Source organism: Callorhinus ursinus, unplaced genomic scaffold, assembly GCF_003265705.2.
Source record: "Callorhinus ursinus isolate GAN/ISIS: 27379988/994484 unplaced genomic scaffold, GSC_fseal_2.0 scaffold8, whole genome shotgun sequence".
NCBI lineage: Eukaryota > Metazoa > Chordata > Mammalia > Carnivora > Otariidae > Callorhinus > Callorhinus ursinus.
In genome coordinates this window covers 28003354-28024532 of record NW_027397070.1, presented here as the reverse complement: position 1 = coordinate 28024532, position 21179 = coordinate 28003354, and the positions used below count along the sequence as shown (strand labels likewise).

At 35.7% G+C, this 21179-nt stretch overlaps 1 protein-coding gene across 5 annotated transcripts in view; it reads left to right on the top strand.

Annotated features, from left to right (window-relative positions):
* DDHD1 (DDHD domain containing 1) overlaps positions 1–21179 on the top strand; it is a 94114-nt gene that overhangs the window by 25515 nt on the left and 47420 nt on the right. For 2 of the 5 annotated variants that reach the window (XM_073895230.1, XM_073895232.1), the window contains exons 2-4: positions 13111–13284; positions 13915–13935; positions 19917–20018. In XM_073895230.1, the coding sequence (XP_073751331.1) occupies positions 13111–13284; positions 13915–13935; positions 19917–20018 (297 nt within the window). The remainder of the gene's footprint in view (positions 1–13110; positions 13285–13914; positions 13936–19916; positions 20019–21179) is intronic. The other 3 variants (XM_025870028.2, XM_025870029.2, XM_073895231.1) reach the window with 2 other exon arrangements.

The window sequence follows — 21179 nt, the reverse complement described above, 5'->3', positions numbered from 1 at the left end:
TGACAGTTTGGGCAGATAGTTTATCGTTCCTGGGCAGGGTGGTGTGATGAGGTCAGGGGAGCTGTTCTGTGCATTGGAAGATGTTTAGCAACATCTTCAGTCTAGATACCAGCAACACTGTCCCACCCCCAAGTTGTGACAATCAAAAATGTCTTCATCCATTGCCAGATGTCAGGACATCTGGGTGGTTCAGTTGGTTAAGCACCTGCCTTGGGCTCAGGTCATGATCCCAGGGTCCTGGGATGGAGTCCTGCATGGGGCTCCTTGCTCAGCAGGGAGCCTGCTTCTCCCTCTGCCTGTCACTCCCCCTGCTTGTGCTCACTCTCTCTCTCTCTGACAAATAAATAAATAAAATCTCTAAAAAACAAAACATTGCCAAATGTCTCCTGGTGGGGACATTGTCCCAGGTTGAGAACCAGTACACTAGCCCTTCTCTCTTTTCCTGCTCCCGTGCCATACAGACAGCTGGGCTTGGGATGTCAGATCCCAAGTTGAGTGAAGAGATGTCCATATGAGAGGCAGCCTAGGATGGGATATTGGAGGCCAACTGCCCTGAGGAAGGCAGTCACAAGGGATCATGGCTTAATGTGGGATATTAGAGCACAAGCTGGATTAGGAGGGTTTCCAGCCATGAGGGCAGCCTGGCATCGAGTGTTCTGAGCTTCAGGCAGGGTGAAAGTATGTGCATATTAGAGAGGCAGGAATAGTCCTCTCTAGTCCAAAACAGAGAGTTCTTCATTTATATGGCTAAAGGCCTATTTATGATGGTTTCCTTACATTAGAGCTTGCTCCCTATGGAGATCCATTACTGATTTGATGATTTAATATCTTTTTATATAATTAGGAATTTTTTGGCTGATATCTCTGTTCTATTTGGAATTAATTTAATAGTAGGAGAAGCTAGTCCAAGAACATAGCTCACAGCAATGTAAGGCTCACTTGCTATCACCTGACAAGTACTTGAACCATGCAAATAATCCCATCTTTGTGGCTGACACTCAGTAATATAATGCTGAGCCAAAGAAACTAAATAGAAGAGTACATACTACATGATTCTATTATATAAGCTACTAAAACGCAAAAATAATCTGTGGTGCTAGAGGTAACAATTATGTTTACCCTTGGTAAGGGTAGCACTGGAAAGGAGATGCATGAAGGGGCTTCTGAAATGTTGATGTTTTCTTTCTTTTTTTTTTTTTTTAAAGTCTCATGCTTTTCTTTTTTTTTTTTAAAGATTTTATTTATTTATTTGACAGAGATAGAGAGAGAGCACAAGTAGGCAGAGTGGCAGGCAGAGGGAGAGGGAGAAGCAGGCTCTCCGCTGAGCAGGGAGCTGGACATGGGCCTCGATCCCAGGACCCCAGGATCATGACCCGAGCCGAAGGCAGCCACCCAACCGACTGAGCCACCCAGGTGCCCCTGATGTTTTCTTTCTTGATCTGGGTGGTTAACTCGTAAAAGGCCATTGAGCTGTATGCGTAAGATTAGCACACCTTTCTATATGTGTGTCATTCTTCAACAGAATGTCCACCCCCCAGAAAATAACCTGTTCTTTTACTCTTGGAAAATAGTCAGACTCTTTCTTCTGAATCACATAATTATCAGAAAGTAGAATGTTAATGGCTGACAGAGCACAGCATACACCAACTAAATAGGTTGGCATGTACCACTCAAACTGAGGAAGGTCCAATAAAAGTGCTCAGTCTACCAAATTTGCCAGGTAATAGGATAAGCTGAATAAAGTATGTCTTACTCAGCAACATTCAGAATACTTTTATTGAAATCCTACTTTATCATAGGTGTTCTTATTTTTAGGTTTTGGAGGCGCCTGAGGACACAGTACCTACATCCAAGGATCCCATGGAAGTGAGGAAGGCTAAGCAGTTAAAATACAGTAACATAAACACTGATAAATGTGTAGAGTTAATTCACTGAAATCACAGAGAAGGGGAGGTCACCAAAGGATTCCTGAAGGAGAGAAGGATGAAAGTTAGCTAAATGAAGAAAATGGGGAAGAACATCCAGGTAGAAGGAACAGCACGTGCAGGATACAGAGTGTAACTCAGCATCACACATTCAAGGAACTGTCCTTGTTGACATGGATAGCGCAGGGACCATCAGCATTATCTTATGTATCATCAAGAGCCTACCCCAGAGCCTGATTCATGATGGACATTCACATATTATTTAGGTGAATAAATACCTAACATAGCATCTGTTATGTGAAGAGGTTGTCAAAGAAAGATCATGAGCTTATAATTAATTCTAAGAAGCTCAGAGTTCATTTAGTAGGCAGTGAGGAGCCATTAAAGAATTTAAGTATTAGAATAACATGATTTGTGGTATTTTAGAAAGGTTCTCTGGGAACTCTGTAAAACAAGGATTGAATCTTTCTCTAGAAAGAGAGTAAGTTAGGGGAATTTGTGTATGTGTATACATGAATGTGTGTACTTACACATGCGTGTGAGTAGGCATTTGGTGAGAGTTGAAGCAATGGATACTACATTTAGATAGGAAGTTCCTAAAATAAAACAGAAATGATAAAGATTGTGAACTTAGAGTGTAGGCCCAGTGAATATGGGATGAATTTGAAGGTGATTTAGGAGATAAAATAAAGAGTGATTAATGTCGGGTTATAAGAAGCATTTGAGGAAGAGGCATCTTGGATGACCCCCCGAGTTCTGTCTTGGGTGACTGGTTGAATACTGCTAGCACACCATTTGCTATGATAGGGAATACAGGTCGAGTAACAGGTTTATGTTCCATTTTGTTTTCCAGGAATCTAGTGTGTTCCATGGCTACTTATGATTCTGGTAATTGTGATCTGTCTACTAGGAGTTGTTTAGCTGGCAGTTGGATATTTGGACAAGACAGAGGCCTGAATCAGAAAGATGATATGGTATTTGATAGCATACTGGTAGAATTTAAAGCTTGGGTAAAACTCCCAAAACATTTGTCAGTAGAATACATGTTTAGATTTATTAGGCTAAAGAGAGAAAAAGAGAAGTGCAGATGTTTGCTATAAACTTGTTTTACTGTTTTTCACTCTGCTTTTTTACTTCTCTGGTTTTTGTGGGGAAGCATGGTTGGCTCTGGTTTGTAAGTCTCATGATAGACTCTCAATATAAAATCTCCCAAATTACTTGTTTTCAAATTACGAACACAACTGAACAGCCTATATTTCTTGGGGAGAAGGCTAAAGAGGGATTTTTTCTTTTTTGAGAAAGTTGTGTTGTATAGTAGAAAGAGCTTAGCTGAACATTGGCATCAAAGTTTGGTAGGAATCCTGCTTCTCACATTATTTAGCTATGTGCCTTTGGGCAAGTTATTTAGTTTCACTAAGACGTAGCTTGTTTATTTGTAAAACTGCAGTAATTATAGCTATCTTTTAAGATTATTATAAAAATTAGATGAGCTTTTGGATCTGGAAGATAATGGCAACTGTCCAAATGTAAATCTCTCCACACATCCTCCCCAAAAGCTGTAAGACCAAACGGGACCACACATGTACACACACACACACACGGCCCATATATCAATCATACCTTCAGGATTACTACAACATAAATAATACCATGAATTTTAAATGCCTTTATTTAAAGAAACAACAAATTACAACAACTCCTGTTGCTGCTACAAACCCCTGAGTCTGGAAAGCGGGGCAAGGAGAGGCTCAAGAGACAGTGAAGACAGAGGAAAGGAGATCCGAGGTTTACAATGGAGCACAAGCAAAATGACCCTCAGAAAGAAAACACCCCGCACACAACTGGGAGAATACAGACACAGGCCTGAGACTTAGGAATTCATAGCACTAGCTACAGGGAAGGTGTGTGAAAGAGAGGGGCCACGAGCAGCATCAGAGATAGAGAAAGGATGGTGCCCCTCAGAGCCGTTGCAGGGAGAGGAAAGGAGAAAGTAAGTGTCTGGAGAAATCAAAGAGAAACAAGGCACATAAGTTCACTACCCACCCACCCACCACCACCCCTACCACCACAACATCATCCATTAAAACAGCTGCTTTTACTAATCTGCAGAAGCAGACAGCCTTCAACTAATAACTCTATCCATAAAGTGCTCAGAAATAGAAAAAAATTAGATGCTATACAAAGCTACTTTAAGAGGAATACACAAAATATGAACCAACATATTTCCACCGATAAAAATTCTTTCGCAGAAAGGAAACACAAAACAGAGGGCAACTCTTATTTTTTTAGTAACAGTTTAACGTACTGCGTTATATTAGTTTCTGGTACACAATATAATAATTCAACAATTCTGTACATTACCCAGTGCTCATCACACTAAGTGTACTCTTTTTTTTTTTTTAAAGATTTTATTTATTTGTCAGAGAGAGAGCACAAGCAGGGGAAGCAGCAGGCAGAGGGAGAAGCAGGCTCCCCGTGGAGCAAGGAGCCTGTTGCAGAACTTGATCCCAGGACCTCAGGATCATGACCTGAGCCGAAGGCAGTCACTTAACCAACTGAGCCACCCAGGCGTCCCGCACTAAGTGTACTTTTAATCCCCTTCATCTCTTTTACCCATTTCCCACGCACTGCCCCTCTGGTAACCATCAGTTTGTTCTCTGTATTTAAGAGTATTTTTTGGTTTGTCTCTTTTTTTCTTTGTTCCTTTGTTTCTTACATTCCACATATGAGTGAAATCATATGGTATTTGTTTTTCTCTGACGTATTTCACTAACGTTATATCCACCAGATCCATCCATGTTTTTGCAAATGTCAAGATTTCATTCTTTTTTTATGTCTGAGTAATAATATTCGTGTGTGTGTGTGTGTGTGTGTGTCTGTGATCTTCTTTATCCATTCCTCTGTCAGTGGACACTTGGGTTGCTTCCATAACTTGACTATTGTAAAAAGTGGTGCAATAAACACAGATACGCATATATCTTTTCAAATTAGTGTTTTCCTATTCTTTGGGTAAATACACAGTAATGGAATTAATGGATCCTATGGTAATTATATTTTTTAATTTTTTACCATAGGATCCACTGTTTCCCACAGTGGCTGTACCAGTTTGCATTCCCACCAATAGTGTACAAGGATTCCTTTTTTCTCTGCATCCTCTTCAACACTTGTTTCTTCCATTTTTGATTTTAGCCATTCTGACAGGTCTGAAGTAATATCTTATTGTGGTTTCAATTGCATTTCCCTGATGCATCTTTTCATGTGTCTGTTGGCCATCTCATCTATATGTCTTCTTTGGAGAAATGTCTGTTCATGTCTTCTGCTCGTTTTTTAATTGGATTTTTTGGTTTTTTTGGTGTTGAGTTATATAAGTTCTTTATATATTTTGGATACTAACCCTTATTGGATAAATCATTTGCAAATATCTTCTCCCATTCAGTAGGTTGTCTTTTTGCTTTGTTGTTTCCTTTGCTGTGCAGAAGCTTTTTATTTTTATGTAGTCCCAGCAGTTTATTTTTGCTTTTGTTTCCCTTGCCTTAGGAGACATACATAGAAAAATGTTGCTACCACCGATGTCAGAGAAATTACTACCTTTGCTCTCTGCTGAGATTTCTATGGTTTCAGGTCTTACATTTAGGTCTTTAGTCCATTCTGAGCTTATTGTTGTGTATGCTTTAAGAAAGTGGTCCAGTTTCATTCTTTTGCATGTAGCTGTCCGGTTTTCTCAACACCATTTGTTGAAAAGACTGTCTTTTTCCTGTCGCCTCTTTTGTTGTAGATTAATTGACAGTATGGTCATGGTTTTATTTTTGGACTTTCTGTTCTGTTCCATTGATCTATGTGTGTGTCAGTTTTTGTGCCAGTATCATACTGTTTTGATTACTACAGTTTTGTAGCATATCTTGAAATCTGGGCTTGTGATAACACCAGTTTTGTTCTTCTTTTCAAGATTACTTTGACTATTCAGGGTCTTTTGTGGTTCCATACAAATTTGAGGATTATTTGTTCTAGCCCTGTGAAAAATGCTGTTGGTATTTTGATAGGAATATCCTTAAATCTGTAGATAACTTTAGGTAGTATGGATATTTTAACAGTATTTGTTCCCCCATTCCATGACCATGGAATCTCTTTCTGTTTCTTTGTGTCATATTTAATTTCTTTCATAGTTTTCAGAGTACAGGTCTTTCACCTCCTTGGTTAAGTTTATTCCTAGTTTTTTATTATTTTTGGAGCAATTGTAAAGAGATTGTTTTATGAATATCTCTTTCTCCTACTTCATTATTAGTGTATAGAAATGCAGTGGATTTCTGTAAATGGATTTTGTATCATGCAACCTTACTGAATTCATTTATCAGTTCTAATAGTTTTTTGGTGGAGTCTTCAGGGTTTTCTATATAGAGTATCATGTCATCTGCAAATAGTGAATGTTTTACTTCTTTCTTACCAGTTTGGATGCCTTTTACTTCTTTTTCTTGTCCGATGTCTGTGGCTAGGACTTCTAGTACTATGTTGAATAAAAGTGGGGGAAGTGTACATTCTTGTCTTATTCCTGATCTTAGAGGAAAAGCTCTGTTTTCACCATCAAGTGTGATGTTAGCTGGGGGTTTTTCTTATGTGGTCTTTGTTATGTTGAGGTATGTTCCCTCTAAACCTACTTTGTTGAGGGTTTTTATCATGAATGAATGAATGTTGCACTTTGTCAAATGATTTTTCTGAATCTATTGAAATGATCATATGATTTTTATCTTTTCTCTTACTGATGTGTTGTATCATATTGACTGATTCGTGAATAATTGAACCATCCTTGCATCTCAGGAGTAAATCGCACTTGCTCATAGTGAAAGGTTTTTTTAATATATTTTCGGATTCAGTTTATTAATATTTTGCTGAGGATTTTTTCATCTAAGTTCATCAGAGATACCGGCCTACAGTGCTCTTTTTTTGTAGTGTCTTTATTGGTTTTGGTATCAGGGTAATGCTGGCTTTGTAGGATGAATTTGGAAGCTTTCCTTCCTCATGTATTTTTTGGAATAGTTTGAGAGAAATATGTATTAACTCTTCTTTAAATGTTTGGTAAAATTCACCAGTTAAGCCATCTGGTCCTGGACTTTTGTTTGTTGGGAGTTTTTTGAGTACTGATTCAATTTTGTTGATAATCGGTCTGTTCAAATTTTCTATTTCTTCTTGAACCTGTTTTGTGAGGTTATATGCTTCTAGAAATTAAGACATGTTTTCTACATTGCCCAATTTGTTGGCATATAATTTTTCATAACATTCTTTTATAATCTTTAGTATTTCAGTGGTGTTGGTTATTTCTCTTTCATTTCTGATTTTTTTTCAGTCTTTTTTTATGATGAGTCTGGCTAAGAACTTAGCAATTTTTCTCTTTTCAGAGAACAAGCTTCTGGTTTCATTGATCTGTTGTATTGTTTTTTTAATTTCTATTTTGTTTATTTCTGCTTTAATCCTTTCATTTCCTTCCTTCTGTTTTTAGGTTTTATTTTCCCTTTTCTAGCTCCTCTAGATGAAGGTTAGGTTGTTAATTTTTCTTGCTTCTTGAGGTAGGCCTATATATTGCTACAAACTGCCCTCTTAAAACAGCTTTTGCTGCATCTCAGAAGTTTTGGATTGTTGTGTCATTTGTCTCCACATATTTTTTTTTAATTTTCTCTTTGGTTTCTTGGTTGACCTGTTCATTGTTTTAGTAGCATGTTATTTATCCTCCATATATTTGTGTTCTTTCCAGATCCTTTCTTGTGGTTTATTTCTAGTTTCAAAGCATTGTGGTCAGAAAAGATGCATGGTATGGCTTCAGTCTTTTTTAATTTGTTGAGACTTGTTTTGTGTCCTAACATGTGATCTCTTCTGGAGAATGTTCCTAGTTCACTGGAAAAGAATGTGTATTCTGCTGTTTTTTAATGGAATGTTCTGAATGTATCTTGTTAAATCCATCTGATCCAATGTATCATCCAAAGCCACTGTTTCCTTGTTGCTTTTCTGTTTGGATGATCTATCCATTGATGTAAGTGGGGTGTTAACATCTCCTACTTCTATTGTATTACTATCAATTACTTCCATTATGTTTGTTATTAGCTACTTTAGCTAGCTAGGTGCTCCCATGTTGGGTGCATAAATACTTACAATTGTTACATCTTCTTTTTGGAATATTCCTTTTGTAATTATGTGATGTCCTTCTTAGACTCTTGTTACAGTCTTTGCTTTAAAGTCTATTTTGTGTGATTATAAGTATTGCTACCCAGCTTTCCTTTCACTTCTGTTTGCATGATAAATGCTTTTCCGTCAGGTCAGTTTCAATCTACATGTGTCTTTATATCTGAAATGAGTGTCTTGTAGGCAGCATATAGATGGGTCTTTCTTTTTTATCCATTCCATCATTCTGTATCTTTATCGGAGCATTTAGTCTATTTACTTTTGAAGTAATTGTTGATAGGTGTGTACGTATTGACATTTTGTTACTGGTTTTATGGTTATTTTTATAGTTTTTCTCTGTTCCTTCTCTTGTTCTCTTCTCTCACAGTTTGCTGGCTTTCTTTGGTGATATATTTGGATTCCTTTCTTTTCTATTTTGCATATCTATTACTGGTTTTTTATTTGTGGTTAGCATTAGGTTTATCTATAACAAGTTATGCATATAGCAGTCTATATTAAGCTCATGACCTCTTAAATTTGAACCCATTCTAAAAGCACTAAATATTTACTCCTCACCCACTCCCACATTTTAAGTATATGATGTCATACTTTACATCCTTTTATTTTGTGAATCTCTTGACTGATTTTTATAGATATACTTAATATTACTGCTTTTATACTTCCTACTGTTCTCACTCCTGCTTATGGTCTTTCCTTTCCGAAGAGTCCCCTTTAACATTTCTTGTGAGCTTAGCTGGTTTAGTGATGATGAAGTCCTTTAATTCTTGTTTGTCTGGAACAATCTGTCTCTCCTTCTCTTCTGAATGATAGCCTTGCTGGATAGAATATGCTTGGTTGCAGAGTTTTTTCTTTCAGCACTTTGAATATATCATGCCACTCCCTTCTTGCCTGAAATTTTTTTTCTAAAAAAAATCAGCTCATAGCCTTATGGAGTTTCCCTTGTGTTTAAGTGTTTTACTGCTTTTAAAATTCTGTCTTTATCACAATACTTTTCCATTTTAATTACTCTGTGTCTTGGTGCAGACTTCCTTGGGTTGATTTTGTTGGGAGTCCTCTGTACTTCCTGGACCTGGGTTTATGTTTCCCCAGATTCAGGAAGTTTTCCACTATTATTTCTTCAAATACATTCTCTGCCCCCTTTTCTTTATCTTATCCTTCTGGGATCCCTATAATTTGAATGATTGACACTTGATGGTGTTATTGAGTGTCCTTAATCTATTCTCATTTTTTCTTTCTCCTGTTGAGTTTGATTGTTTTTCATTACTCTGTCCTCCAGGTTGCCAATCCATTGTTCTTTCCTTTAGTGTACTGTTTATTCCCTTTAGTGTATTTTTTATTTCAGTTATTGAGTTCATCTCTGACTGATTCTTTTTCAAATGTTTTCTCTTTGTTGATGTTCTCACTGAAGTCCTCCACTCTTTTCTGAAGTCCAGTGAATATCTTTATGACCATTACATTAAATTCTCTAGCAGACATATTACTTATCTCCATTTCATTTAGCTCTCTTGTTCTATTTTGTCCTCTTCTTTATTTGGGATATATTTCTGTCTCCTCGTTTTGTCTAATTCTCTGTTTCTATGTGTTAGGTAAATCGGCTACATCTCCTGCTCCTGACAGTAGTGGCCTTAAGATGAAGATTCCTATAGTGCCCTGCAGTGCAGTGTCCCCCCTGTTCACCAGAACTTGGCACTCCAGGTGTCTCCTATGTGTGTTGCGTGTACCCTACTATTGTGGTGAGCCACATTGCCTTCAGTCCAGTCATCTGCAGTGACTCCACTTGCCTGTTGCAGGCCATGGTCCTTGTGTCATTAATGGGCCAGTCTGGGGCTGCCTTGGGCTTGAGTGGAGTCAGACCAGGTGTTTGTCAAAGATACAATATCACTGAACTGCAGGGTGCTTTCTCTTTGTTGTCCACTGAGAAGCTTTTGTTGGTAGGTGGGACCTGCAGTCAGACCACATGTCTGGCCTCTGCCTACTTACTGCTGGAGCTGCAGTCAGACTGGTGTGTGTGATTGTCTTCCCCTCTCCCCAGGGCAGGAGTCACTTTGGAGCAGTGCTGGCCTCTGTTGGGGCTACTTGCACACTGCCACGCTTGTTGCACTGCTTTGGGTGGACTCCTGCTGAGGGCTTGTTGGAGGAGGCGGGTCCACAGGAAAGAGCTCTGTTAACAAGGTAGGTGGAGAGAGTTCCCAGTGGTTCTCCCAGGTGTCTCTGTATCTCGGCTAGGGGGAGGGGAGGGAAATGGCACCTTCCAGCTCTTTTGTTCTTGGAGAAGTCTCCGAAAAATCCCTGTCTCTCCAGCATACATTCTGAGATTCATAAATGAATCTTCCCCAGGTGTTTTTCAAACTGCTCTTTCTAATCTATATCTCAGTGGCGCTCTTTCTTATACTGTCTCTTTTCAGTCAGGGACTCACTTTCTTTTTTTTAAAGATTTTATTTATTTCACAGAGAGAGACACAGCTAGAGAGGGAACACAAGCAGGGGGAGTGGGAGAGGCAGAAGCAGGTTTCCCGCCAAGCAGGGAGCCCGATGCGGGGCTCGATCCCAGGACCCTGGGATCATGACCTGAGCCGGAGGCAGATGCTTAACGACTGAACCACCCAGGCAGACTCACTTTCTATCACTCTCTGGCTCTCTCAGAGCCAAGCTCACTGATTTTTTTTTAAAGTTCCAGTTTTTAATCCCCACTGATTATAAGAACTCGAGATGTTAAGACCCTCTGGTTTTCGAAGCCATATGTTATGAGGATTCCTTTCCCAGTGCAGGTTCCCCATGCCTGGTGAGGTGTCTGCTCCTCTCTCTTTCTGTGCCTGCAGCATCACTTCCTCCTGCGGACAGTCTCCCAGTCAGTTTGGTTCCCAGCCACGTCTCCACCCTTCCTACCCTCTTTGATGTGACCTCATCTCTACATTTAGTTGTGGAGAGTCTTCAGGTTGTTCTCTGGGTTATTTACACTGATGTAGGTGTTATCTAGTTGCATCTGTGGGATGAGGTGAGCTTAGGATCCTCCTACTCCACCATCGTACCCAGAAGTTTCAGGAAACTATTAAATACTCCAACCGAATAAAAAATTCTCTTGTGGACATACTAATAAGGGCATTGATGTAAGAGGCATTATAAAAGGAAGGAAAACAAACAAAATAATGGAAAAGATGCAGGAAGAAGTAAAAAGCTTGAGAAAGAAAGTGTGTGAAATGCAATATAGGCAAAGGAAGACCCAACATAACTACAATTAGAATCCCTGAGGGGGAGAAATCAGTGGAACAGAACTAAGTACTAAACCATAATCCAAGGGAACTTTTCAGAAACAAGAGAAAAGCTGAAATCTATATATTAAAAGGGCCCACCTGGACAGATTGATCCCGAACAATGAACTCTGAGTCAGAAACTATTAGACTTTAAAGGCAATTTTTTTTCTGTCCTCTGGGGTAAGAAGTGAGCAAGAGATCACTTTACTTAAAAAAAAAAAAATGAGATTTACATCCGACTTCTCAAGAAGAATATACCAAGGAAAGCTACCGTAGAGCAGCATTTTTAAAAGCTCAAGGAAACAAAATTCAGGCTTAAGATGTATTTGCATTTTATATATATATATATATATATATATATATATACATATATATATATATACACACACACACACACACATACACACACACACACACTACTGTGTTTTAAGCCAACTTGAAATAATTTTTTCTGCATGTAGTTAAATCACCAAATCTCTACATAATTAAGTTCATTTGTTTTGTTGTTTTTTTTTTTTTAAGATTTATTTATTTGACAGAGAGACACACACCGAGAGAGGGAATACAAGCAGAGGGAGTGGGAGAGGGAGAAGCAGGCTTCCTGTTGGGCAGGGAGCTCAATGCAGGGATTTATCCCAGGACCCTGGGATCATGACCTGAGCCAAAGGCAGACACTTAAAAGAGACTGAGCCACCCAGGTGCCCCTAAATTCATTTGTTTTATTTTGCTTTTTATTTTTAGGGTTTGTTATTTCCATTTTATTTTTGCTTTATTTTTTACAAATCTTAAAGTATTCAAAATAACATAACTGACAGTTGTGGTTTATTTTTCAAAATATAAATAGGGGCACCTCGGTGGCTTAGTTAAGTGTCCAACTCTTGATCTCAGCTCAGGTCTTGATCTTGGGGTCCTGAGTTCAAGCCCTGCATTGGGCTCCACACTGGACATGGAGGGAAAGGAAGAAAGGAAGGGTGAGGGATGGAAGGAAGGAAAGTATTAGGCTTATAGGAACAGTATTTAATCAAAGGAATGTTTATAGTTATTCAAAATTTTCTTTTTTTTTTTTTTAAAGATTTTATTTATTTGAGAGAGAGAATGAGATAGAGCATGAGAGGGGGGAGGGTCAGAGGGAGAAGCAGACTCCCCGCTGAGCAGGGAGCCCGATGTGGGACTCGATCCCGGGACTCCAGGATCATGACCTGAGTCGAAGGCAGTCGCCCAACCAACTGAGCCACCCAGGCGCCCTCAAAATTTTCTACTCAATTTTTTTCTAAAATGGGTAAGGAATTTACTATAATTAAATTTATCAGCTATTCCTGTATTCTAACTGGAAGTCTATACCCTTCAAGGCAACCCTAAAAAGTGTAACACACTACTACCACACACACTATTTCTGAATTACTTCTGGGAGCGTGTATCAGTATTTTCTAAGACATTGGAACTATCACCAGAGTCTTGCATGAACTTGTCTTAACCCCATCACCTACTAATTTGGGTTACTCAGGGCCTCAGTTATAAAGATAACTGCTCATCTACCTTTCTAATACCAAAGTAATTTTTGCCTACTATGCAATAAAAATAAAATGATATACTGTAAAAAATATGTACTGTGGCTTGAAATCTGAAATTTAAAACTTTAAATGATTCTGCTGGGTCATGGAAGTTTTTGCCACAGTTACAGTAATAAAATATTAAAATTATAGTTACTATGTCTCTTTCTGGAGGTTGGATCCTAAAATGTATAATTCTGTGTTTTCTCTTTTCAGAGGCAGATAAAATACTAGTAATGCGTGGACAGTGGTTTATTGATGGTACTTGGCAGCCTCTAGAAGAAGAAGAAAGTAATTTAATTGAGCAAGAACATCTCAGCTGTTTTAGAGGTCAGCAGATGCAGGAAAATTTTGATATTGAAGTGTCAAAATCCATAGATGGAAAAGATGGTAAGACCAATTAATACATTTAATATGTTGTAAACCAAGTAAGTTCTTAACGAAGTTTAGAGTAGTTCTTAATTTTGCATAGTAGTTCATGAGTGTTAGAATTTATAAAATTTCTGATTTAAACATTTGATGATTATTTTAGAATTTAATACTGCTATGAATTCCTAAACTGTCTCAATTTTTATTTTACTTAATATATGTGTTCACTGGCATGACACTAACATGACTTACTATTATACAAATTGTTATGTGTTCTGTGAATTAGTCCTTTTCAGTAGTTTGTAATTACCAACAAAAATTGAATCTACAAAAATATGTCATTATATCAAACGGGAGTTTTGTTAATATTTTAATGTTGGTTCTTTTCCTGAAGTTTAAAAAAAGAAAAAAACCTTAATTTCCTTTGTATACGTATCTTTAGGTTGTCTCCATACTGATAACCACATCAACTTTTACTTTGAAACAGTCTTCTCTTTATATTCCCTTACTCAGCATTTGGATTTGTTTGCAATAGCTTAAAATATTTATGTAATAGCCAAGATTGCCATGTTTCATTATGTGTCTGATCTTGAGTAAAATTCAAAATGTGTGGTCAAGTTAAAAATACTTCTATTGTTCCATTTACTGCAGGCAGTGGGATCAGCTATTCTGGTGAGTATAATAATATAGGTAGATTAGAATTTGTAGGTTTCTCTAAATATTTTTTTCTAAAAAGTGTTTCTTCATCTATGCTTGCCTTTATTTTGGAGGTTTCTTGGCAAGTTGTATTGAAACTAGTGAATTAAAGTATGAATTAAGTGATTTTTTTTTTCCCTTTCTCATAAAACATCTCTAAAGCAGAAAAACTCAGTATTGATCAGGTAATTCACAGAATGCAGCTTGGAAAAATTATGTGGTTATAAGTAATTGTTTACATGACATAATTAATGGCAAAACAATAAGCTTTAAATTGGCTTGGCTTATTTTTTTTCTTACTGTTAGTAACAAACATCCTAAGTCTTTTCTTTCACCTACCCTTTCTCTCTGAAGACACACACACACACACACACACACACACACACACACACACACACGTCACAAGCAAGGAAACTATATAGTTTTGTTTATACCAAATTAACATATCTTTTGTGTCTAATTGGTTAAAATCTACATAACTGAGGAAAGTTGTGGCTCATCACCACTACCAAAATAAGATTGCTATCAGAGAAGGCTGAATTCTAGATTTCTTTCTATTAAGTCTCCTTCAATCCTCCCTCAGAAATGGCAGTTCACCTTAACAAACCCAGTTTAGCCACCCGAATTCCTTACTCTTAGTGTAGGGGGAAGAAAACCCAAGAGCTTGGAGGAGAAAAAGGATGAGTATAAAAAATAAAAATATAAGTAGATTATTCCCCTTTCTTATACTGTATTCAAAACATTCTTTTTCCTCTTGCTAATTCATCTTATAGAAGTTAGTCATCAGCTCTGTTTCATCTCTAGATCACATCTATTTGGAATCTTGTTTTTATTACAATAAAAATTAGAATTTTTGTGTCTTTTTTACTTCTACTGCCTACCAAAATGTTGAGTATAGCAGGATATTTCAGTTTTCTTCACAGTGCCCTAATTTTAATGAGCCAGTCATTTAAATAAGTCTGATAAAAAACATAGTATATTTGTGTGAGTAGATTTTTAGTATGTCTTTGTGTGTGTGTTGATTCTAGAGTATCATTTTAGGGTATTATAGTAATATTTTTTGCTAGCTTTAAAGATATACTTTGGTCAGAAAATTTTTAAACTGTTACAACATTTTTGCATTGTAATCTTTCAAAATGATGCTTTTTAAAGGTTCATTAGAAGAAAAATTGGTTTTTTAAAATATACTGTGGCATGTAAGTAAAGCTTCAGCATATTTTATTAACAAAGATTTTAAGTTCAATTTAGTATATATACTGTCATCATAAATTTACAGCCATTTTAGTTATTCAGTTTTATGTAAAACATATATTTCTGTGTTAAGATGTGATATTTGACTTTGAAGATTATGGGAAATTTTGTAGTACATTTGAAAATTATCACTGGTCGTGAGTCAAGAACATCTGCTTGTCCAAAAAGCCACCATTGTTAGAAAAATCAAATTTACCACATCTACAAAGATAAAAACATATTATAATCTTTTATTTTGTTTCTTACCTCTAAGCTTCTGAAATTTCATATTTCATTAATTAATTAATTAGGGTAAAAAATATCTTTTCCACCTAAATTTTCTCATGTACATATGAGAAAGCCTGACTCTTCATATTGTCAGGAGGTTTTAAATGTTTCCATGTGCAGATAGTACTGTGCTAGGCACTCTTGTGAAAGATACAGGGTTTTGACCCTCAAGAAGTTTTGGGGAAGACAAAGCCAAAGATGAGAGTAGTTACAAAGAGTAAGTATAAGATAACACAGTAAACAGTGAATACAGAATTAGATATTCTACAAACAGACTTGGAATACAGAGTTGGAGATCACAGTGCCGTGGAGTTTTTCAAATAAGGCTTTCTGGAAAAATCCCATTTAATAATTAAAAATATTTTAAAATACTCTATCTAGGACTCTTAAGTGTTCTGTGGAATTTTTTTTTCTCTGGAATTTCTAAGAAACTAAACAGAGTTCTTGCCTTGAAGGACATTAAAATAATTCCTTTTCTTTCTGACCTTATCTGTGTTTTGGTTAGGGTAGCTGATGCCACAAATAAATTGGCTTTTTTGATATTTTCTCCTTGTTAATTTTCCTACTAATCTCAAAGTAAGCATTGAAATAGATTGATGAAAGTTTAGCATAACTTTTTTAGCATACAAATAAAGATAACCCATAAAAGCATCATCACTGGGCGCCTGGGTGGCTCAGTCATTAGGCATCTGCCTTCGGCTCAGGTCATGATCCCAGGGTGCTGGGATCTTGCCCCACATCGGGCTCCCTGCTCAGTGGAGAGCCTGCGTCTCCCTCTCCCACTCCCCCTGCTTGTGTTCCCTTTCTCGCTGTCTCTCTCTCTGTCAAGAAATAAATAAAAACATTTTAAATAAATAAATTTTGTTTTCTCTTAAGAGTTAAAATAAAAATTGATTCTCTTCCCACCCCACCTTCTAGCAGCCTAACAAATGGAAGTCTAGAGTTTCACTGGGGATGAATTCTACAAATAAAATCAGCCTTTCAAATAAGTAATTTTGAAAATACTTGAACATAGTGCCAGATTAGTGTTTGACTCACTTTATAATTTATCCAAGCAATAATCAGTTTTAAAAAGGTTAAACTAAATGAGTTAGTCCTGTACTTCACCCTGACCAAAAAAATGCATAACATCAATCCAATTATGAGAAAACATCAGATAAACTCAAATTAAGGGACATTCTACAAAATAACTGATCAGAGGTCTTCAGAAATGTTAAGGCATCTAATTAACTAAATAAGGGGAACCCTTTCACAATGTATATCAATTCACTATGAGGTACACATTAAATATCTTATACTTTTATCAATTATACCTCAATAAAGATTATCTTTTTCTTAAGTGTCAAGGTTATGAAAGAAAAGAAATCCAGTAGGGGCATTAAAATAAAATAGTAAAAAATATTTAATTAACCCAAAAGAGGTTAGGAAAGGAGAAACAAGAAACAAAGTACAGATGGAACAAAGAGAAAATAAATGGGAAATGATAGACCTAAATTCACCCGTGTTAATAATTACAGTAAATATAAGTGAACTAATGCTTCAGTTAAAAGGCAGAGATTACAGATTAAGAACGTGAAAACTATATGCTATCTGTAAGAGTCACACTATCAATATAAAGTCACGGATAGGTTACTGTTCAAGCTATTTTGGGGTACTGTGACATCACAGGTGTTGGTGTATCTTGAAGGACTTAATACATTTAACAATTTGGCATGTAAAGTGTGTATTGCTATCACTGTTGCTGGATAAGAATATCCCAAATTGTGAATATAGAAACTGCAAAAGTCAAAAAGGCGAAAGGAGTTGGGGATTGCTAATCCTTTCTAACCAGCTTTCCTTTTCCTCCCTCTTTGGTGACTAAGAGGATTCCCGTCTTCTAGCTTTTGGTTATTACTTTTTATAAATTTACCTACTTAATTTCTCTGAGATCCAAGACGGTTGCTGGGAGTTTTCTCATTACAGTTGGTATGTTTGAGATGTGCAAACCTGCTTTCCCTAAAGTTGAGATTATACAGGTTACCAGCTTTTAGATAGGGAAAAGTCATTGAGTTGTTCTGTTCTGGGGATCAGTGTGTCATCAGCAACGCCCTCTTTTGATACTCTGTTGCTTTCAGAATTATATAATGAAGAAAATCCCTTTAAGAGAAGGATCAGTAAGGAAATTTATTAGAAATGCTATAGTATTTTAAATCTTTTTCATTGCTATGTAAGGCTTTAGTATATAAAATAACATTTTAATTAAATGTTAGCCTTTAATAAGTTAACATTTTGAGTTTATGCATATTTTTGCTAACATAAGAATTCCTAACTAAAACTTCATTTTAGGGGAAAAAATTTAGTAATGCTTTCTAGCACTTGAATTTCATTTAATGGTGATCCCTGTTGGATTGATAGTAAATACGTTTTGTCTCTACTGTGCTTATGGTAGTACCCCTAATTCTGTGCTTTGGGTTGAAAAAAATTAAGCTTTCTAACTATGCTATGGGAAATTGTGACAAATAGAGCAAATGACTTTCAAGTGAAAATAAGAATTTGGTTTGAGAGGAAGGTAAAGAACCATGTCTATTTAATTTTGTGAAAATGTTTTAAATTGTTTCTCTGTTTTTAGTATATTAGGGTATTTGTCTTTTTAAATCTCTAAATTGTTACTGTTCCTTTAGAAAGAAAAGCCTTTCTTTTTTATATCTTGACTAGCTTTCTGAAAGTGTTTGCATAATTTTGAAATGTAGTCAAATGGTCCATATGTATTTCAAGTGGATTTTTAAATAATTGCTTATTTAAAATATAAAGACATTTTATATTGTATATAACCAGCAGTATTTAACATGGAAAATGTTGACTTCAAGGTTATCTCCTGATTTGCCAAATATCAAGTCTATATGTCTGGCTTTATGTTGGCTGTTTCATGCTTACCAAATGTCACAACATACATTTTTACTAATGACTTTTTTAATTATTATTTTAGTTTCCTTTTAGTAAATATGGATTTGGTTCATGTTAGTTTTACTAGTGGATATATAAAATCTAGGTTTTGTTTCTTTGAGTAGTAAAGTCTCAAATTTATGCCTATTTGATCTACTTTGATTTTAGCTTTTTCCTAATGAATTTTTTGTTTAAAAATGTGTCCTGGAAGTGGTACATCTACTACTCAATAACTGACCAGAAGTCACCTTTGAGAAGAAACTTTTTCAATGAAGAAAATGTTTCAGTTGTCATTTTCCACCCCTCTGTAACAAAGAAATGTTTTTATAATCTTAATGTTATAACCCAGCTTTTAATCCTAGTCTGTAGCCATCTAATTACATATAGTTGTAATTAAGTGGCTTGCAAGCATTTCTCAATTACCTTTATTGCACAAATCATTGAATATACTTCATCTGTGCATACAGCAGATTTTTAAAATGTATCTAGTACTGTACAAAAGGAATTAAATATATTCATATTTGAGCAGTATTTAACCTTTGAATGTCACATTATTGTAGAAGGGAGTGAGGATGAAAAAGCAAATGTTTTAGAACATAAATTTGAACTAAGTCATAAAGGTTCTGTGGTTCATTTCCTGAACTGTTAAGAAACTGATTTATTAAAAAAAATGATTTATAAGGTTCAATTTCAAGTGGATTTTTTTTAAATGCTTATTTAAAATGTAAAGAAATTTACTGATCTGTAACTAGCAATGTTCAACAGGGAAAGTATTGACTTTAAGGTTATCTACTGATTTGCCAAATATCAAGTCTATGTCTGGCTTTATGTTGTCTGTTTCATGTTTATAAGATGTCACAGCATGCATTTTTACTAGTGGTTTTTTTTTCATTATTTATTACTAACTTCCATTATTTTATCACTAACCAGTTAAAGAGCTTCCAATTTGATTTGTTTTGGCAAAAGTTTCATTTTAAAAGTCTTTTCGCAACTCTGAGTTGTTTTTGTTTCTGTGGGAAGCTTCCATGATATATTTCAGTAATAGAAGACATCTAGTGGAATGTATACTGTGATATTTTCTCAGGAAAACTGTATTAAATGTTTAAAATGTTATTTATTGCCTTCTTAATTTGGACATCAGCTGTCGGCTAATTTGGTGAAAGTAAATAACCTTAGTATTGTGAAAATGGGGTTTATAAGTCCCTTATGCATACAAAAATACCATGACCTATTTTTTATTCTATGTGCAAAGACATTAAATATTATGATCACATAGCTGTCTTTAACTGATAAATTTTAGGTATCATTTGCCTTTTTTTCTTTCAATAAAAGTAGAGCATATATTTGATAAACATTATTAAACTGATGTTTTGCTTTACTGATTTTTAATTAGAAATTAAAGCATTTAGAATAATGTTTGTCAAATACAACTCATTTTTTAAAGTTAATACAGCAAAAAGGCAAAATGGCAAACCATTTAAAATTTACTTTGAAGCTCAGTGTTTTTGCTTTCTTAGTTGTCTACCACCTCCCTCCCTTCTCCCTCCCTTCTCTGTTCAAATGGAGAGGATATAAGGAGAGTACAGATGCGGCAGGTCTTAAACGAAAGCGTTCTCAAGGTACAGTAATTGTAGTTTTATTTCCCCATGTAGTTATTTCTCCCTGGCTTACAGTATTCGGCATTTAAAGCATAGAAATTACTAGTTTTTTAGAAATGTGTCCATTGTGCTATTTTGCTTAGAGTTACTTAATTATAAGCGATACAAACATTTGTAAATAATGTGTGTGATCCAGTAATGGAATGTTCACCAATACTAAGATGTTTTGCTTTAAGGCAGTTTGTGGATGATTTGAAGAGGAACAAACTTTTGTTGGCTTAACACTATTCTCTTAATATCTTAGTCCTGTAGTTTCAATGTTTTAAGCATATGTTGCTCAAAACTTTTAACGAAGACGTAGTTTGGAAACATTAGATAAAAAGGCATAAAATAGTGGTTTGGATCAGACATAGAAAAGTAAATAATTTTTAAACTCTTGCAAAAGATTTTTAAAAGTTCTTTTATAAAAAAAGCTGAGTTTGTACATTGTTATTGTTTGTTTTTTTGGATTGAACATTACTAATATTTGTTACATTAATTGCATCTTGATCTGTGTTCAGTGTCAGTAATGTATCCTGACAGATAAGTGAAATATAAATTGGTTTTTCATAAATTTTTGAAATTACATTTGTAACATAACTAAGAATAATTTCTCTGAAAGGATTTACTTTTCTATGTGTTCTAGTAGGGAATAGTTTTTCATAAAAATGACTTACGATCTTAGTTCTTGACCAGGGCTATATAACCTTTCATATTTAACTTGAGGTTATTTTCAACTCATCTTCAAATCAGAATAGACTGTGCTGGTAATCAGCTTTGTGGCAAGTCGCTTAATCTCTTTGTACCTCTGGGTCTTTATATATAATGGGAGATAATATTTTGCTTAAAAAGGATTTTTTTAAAAATCAGACATAGCAGTTTTAAGGTGCATAGTTTTCTGAAGAGGGATATGTGGATTTCTCTCACCTCTATACCAGAGATATAGAAAGGAAAGTTTAAGGCCTTCAGAATATAAGAATTATCAAGTTATAAATGGATGAATATGTTAATGACAGTTCTCTTAATCCATTGCTTCCACAAACATTACTGAATTTGTGATACATGTCGGGCATTGTGCTAGGACACTGTGTTTGGTGCTAGTGGTACAAAATGATCAAGATATAGTACCTGCCTCAGAGAGTT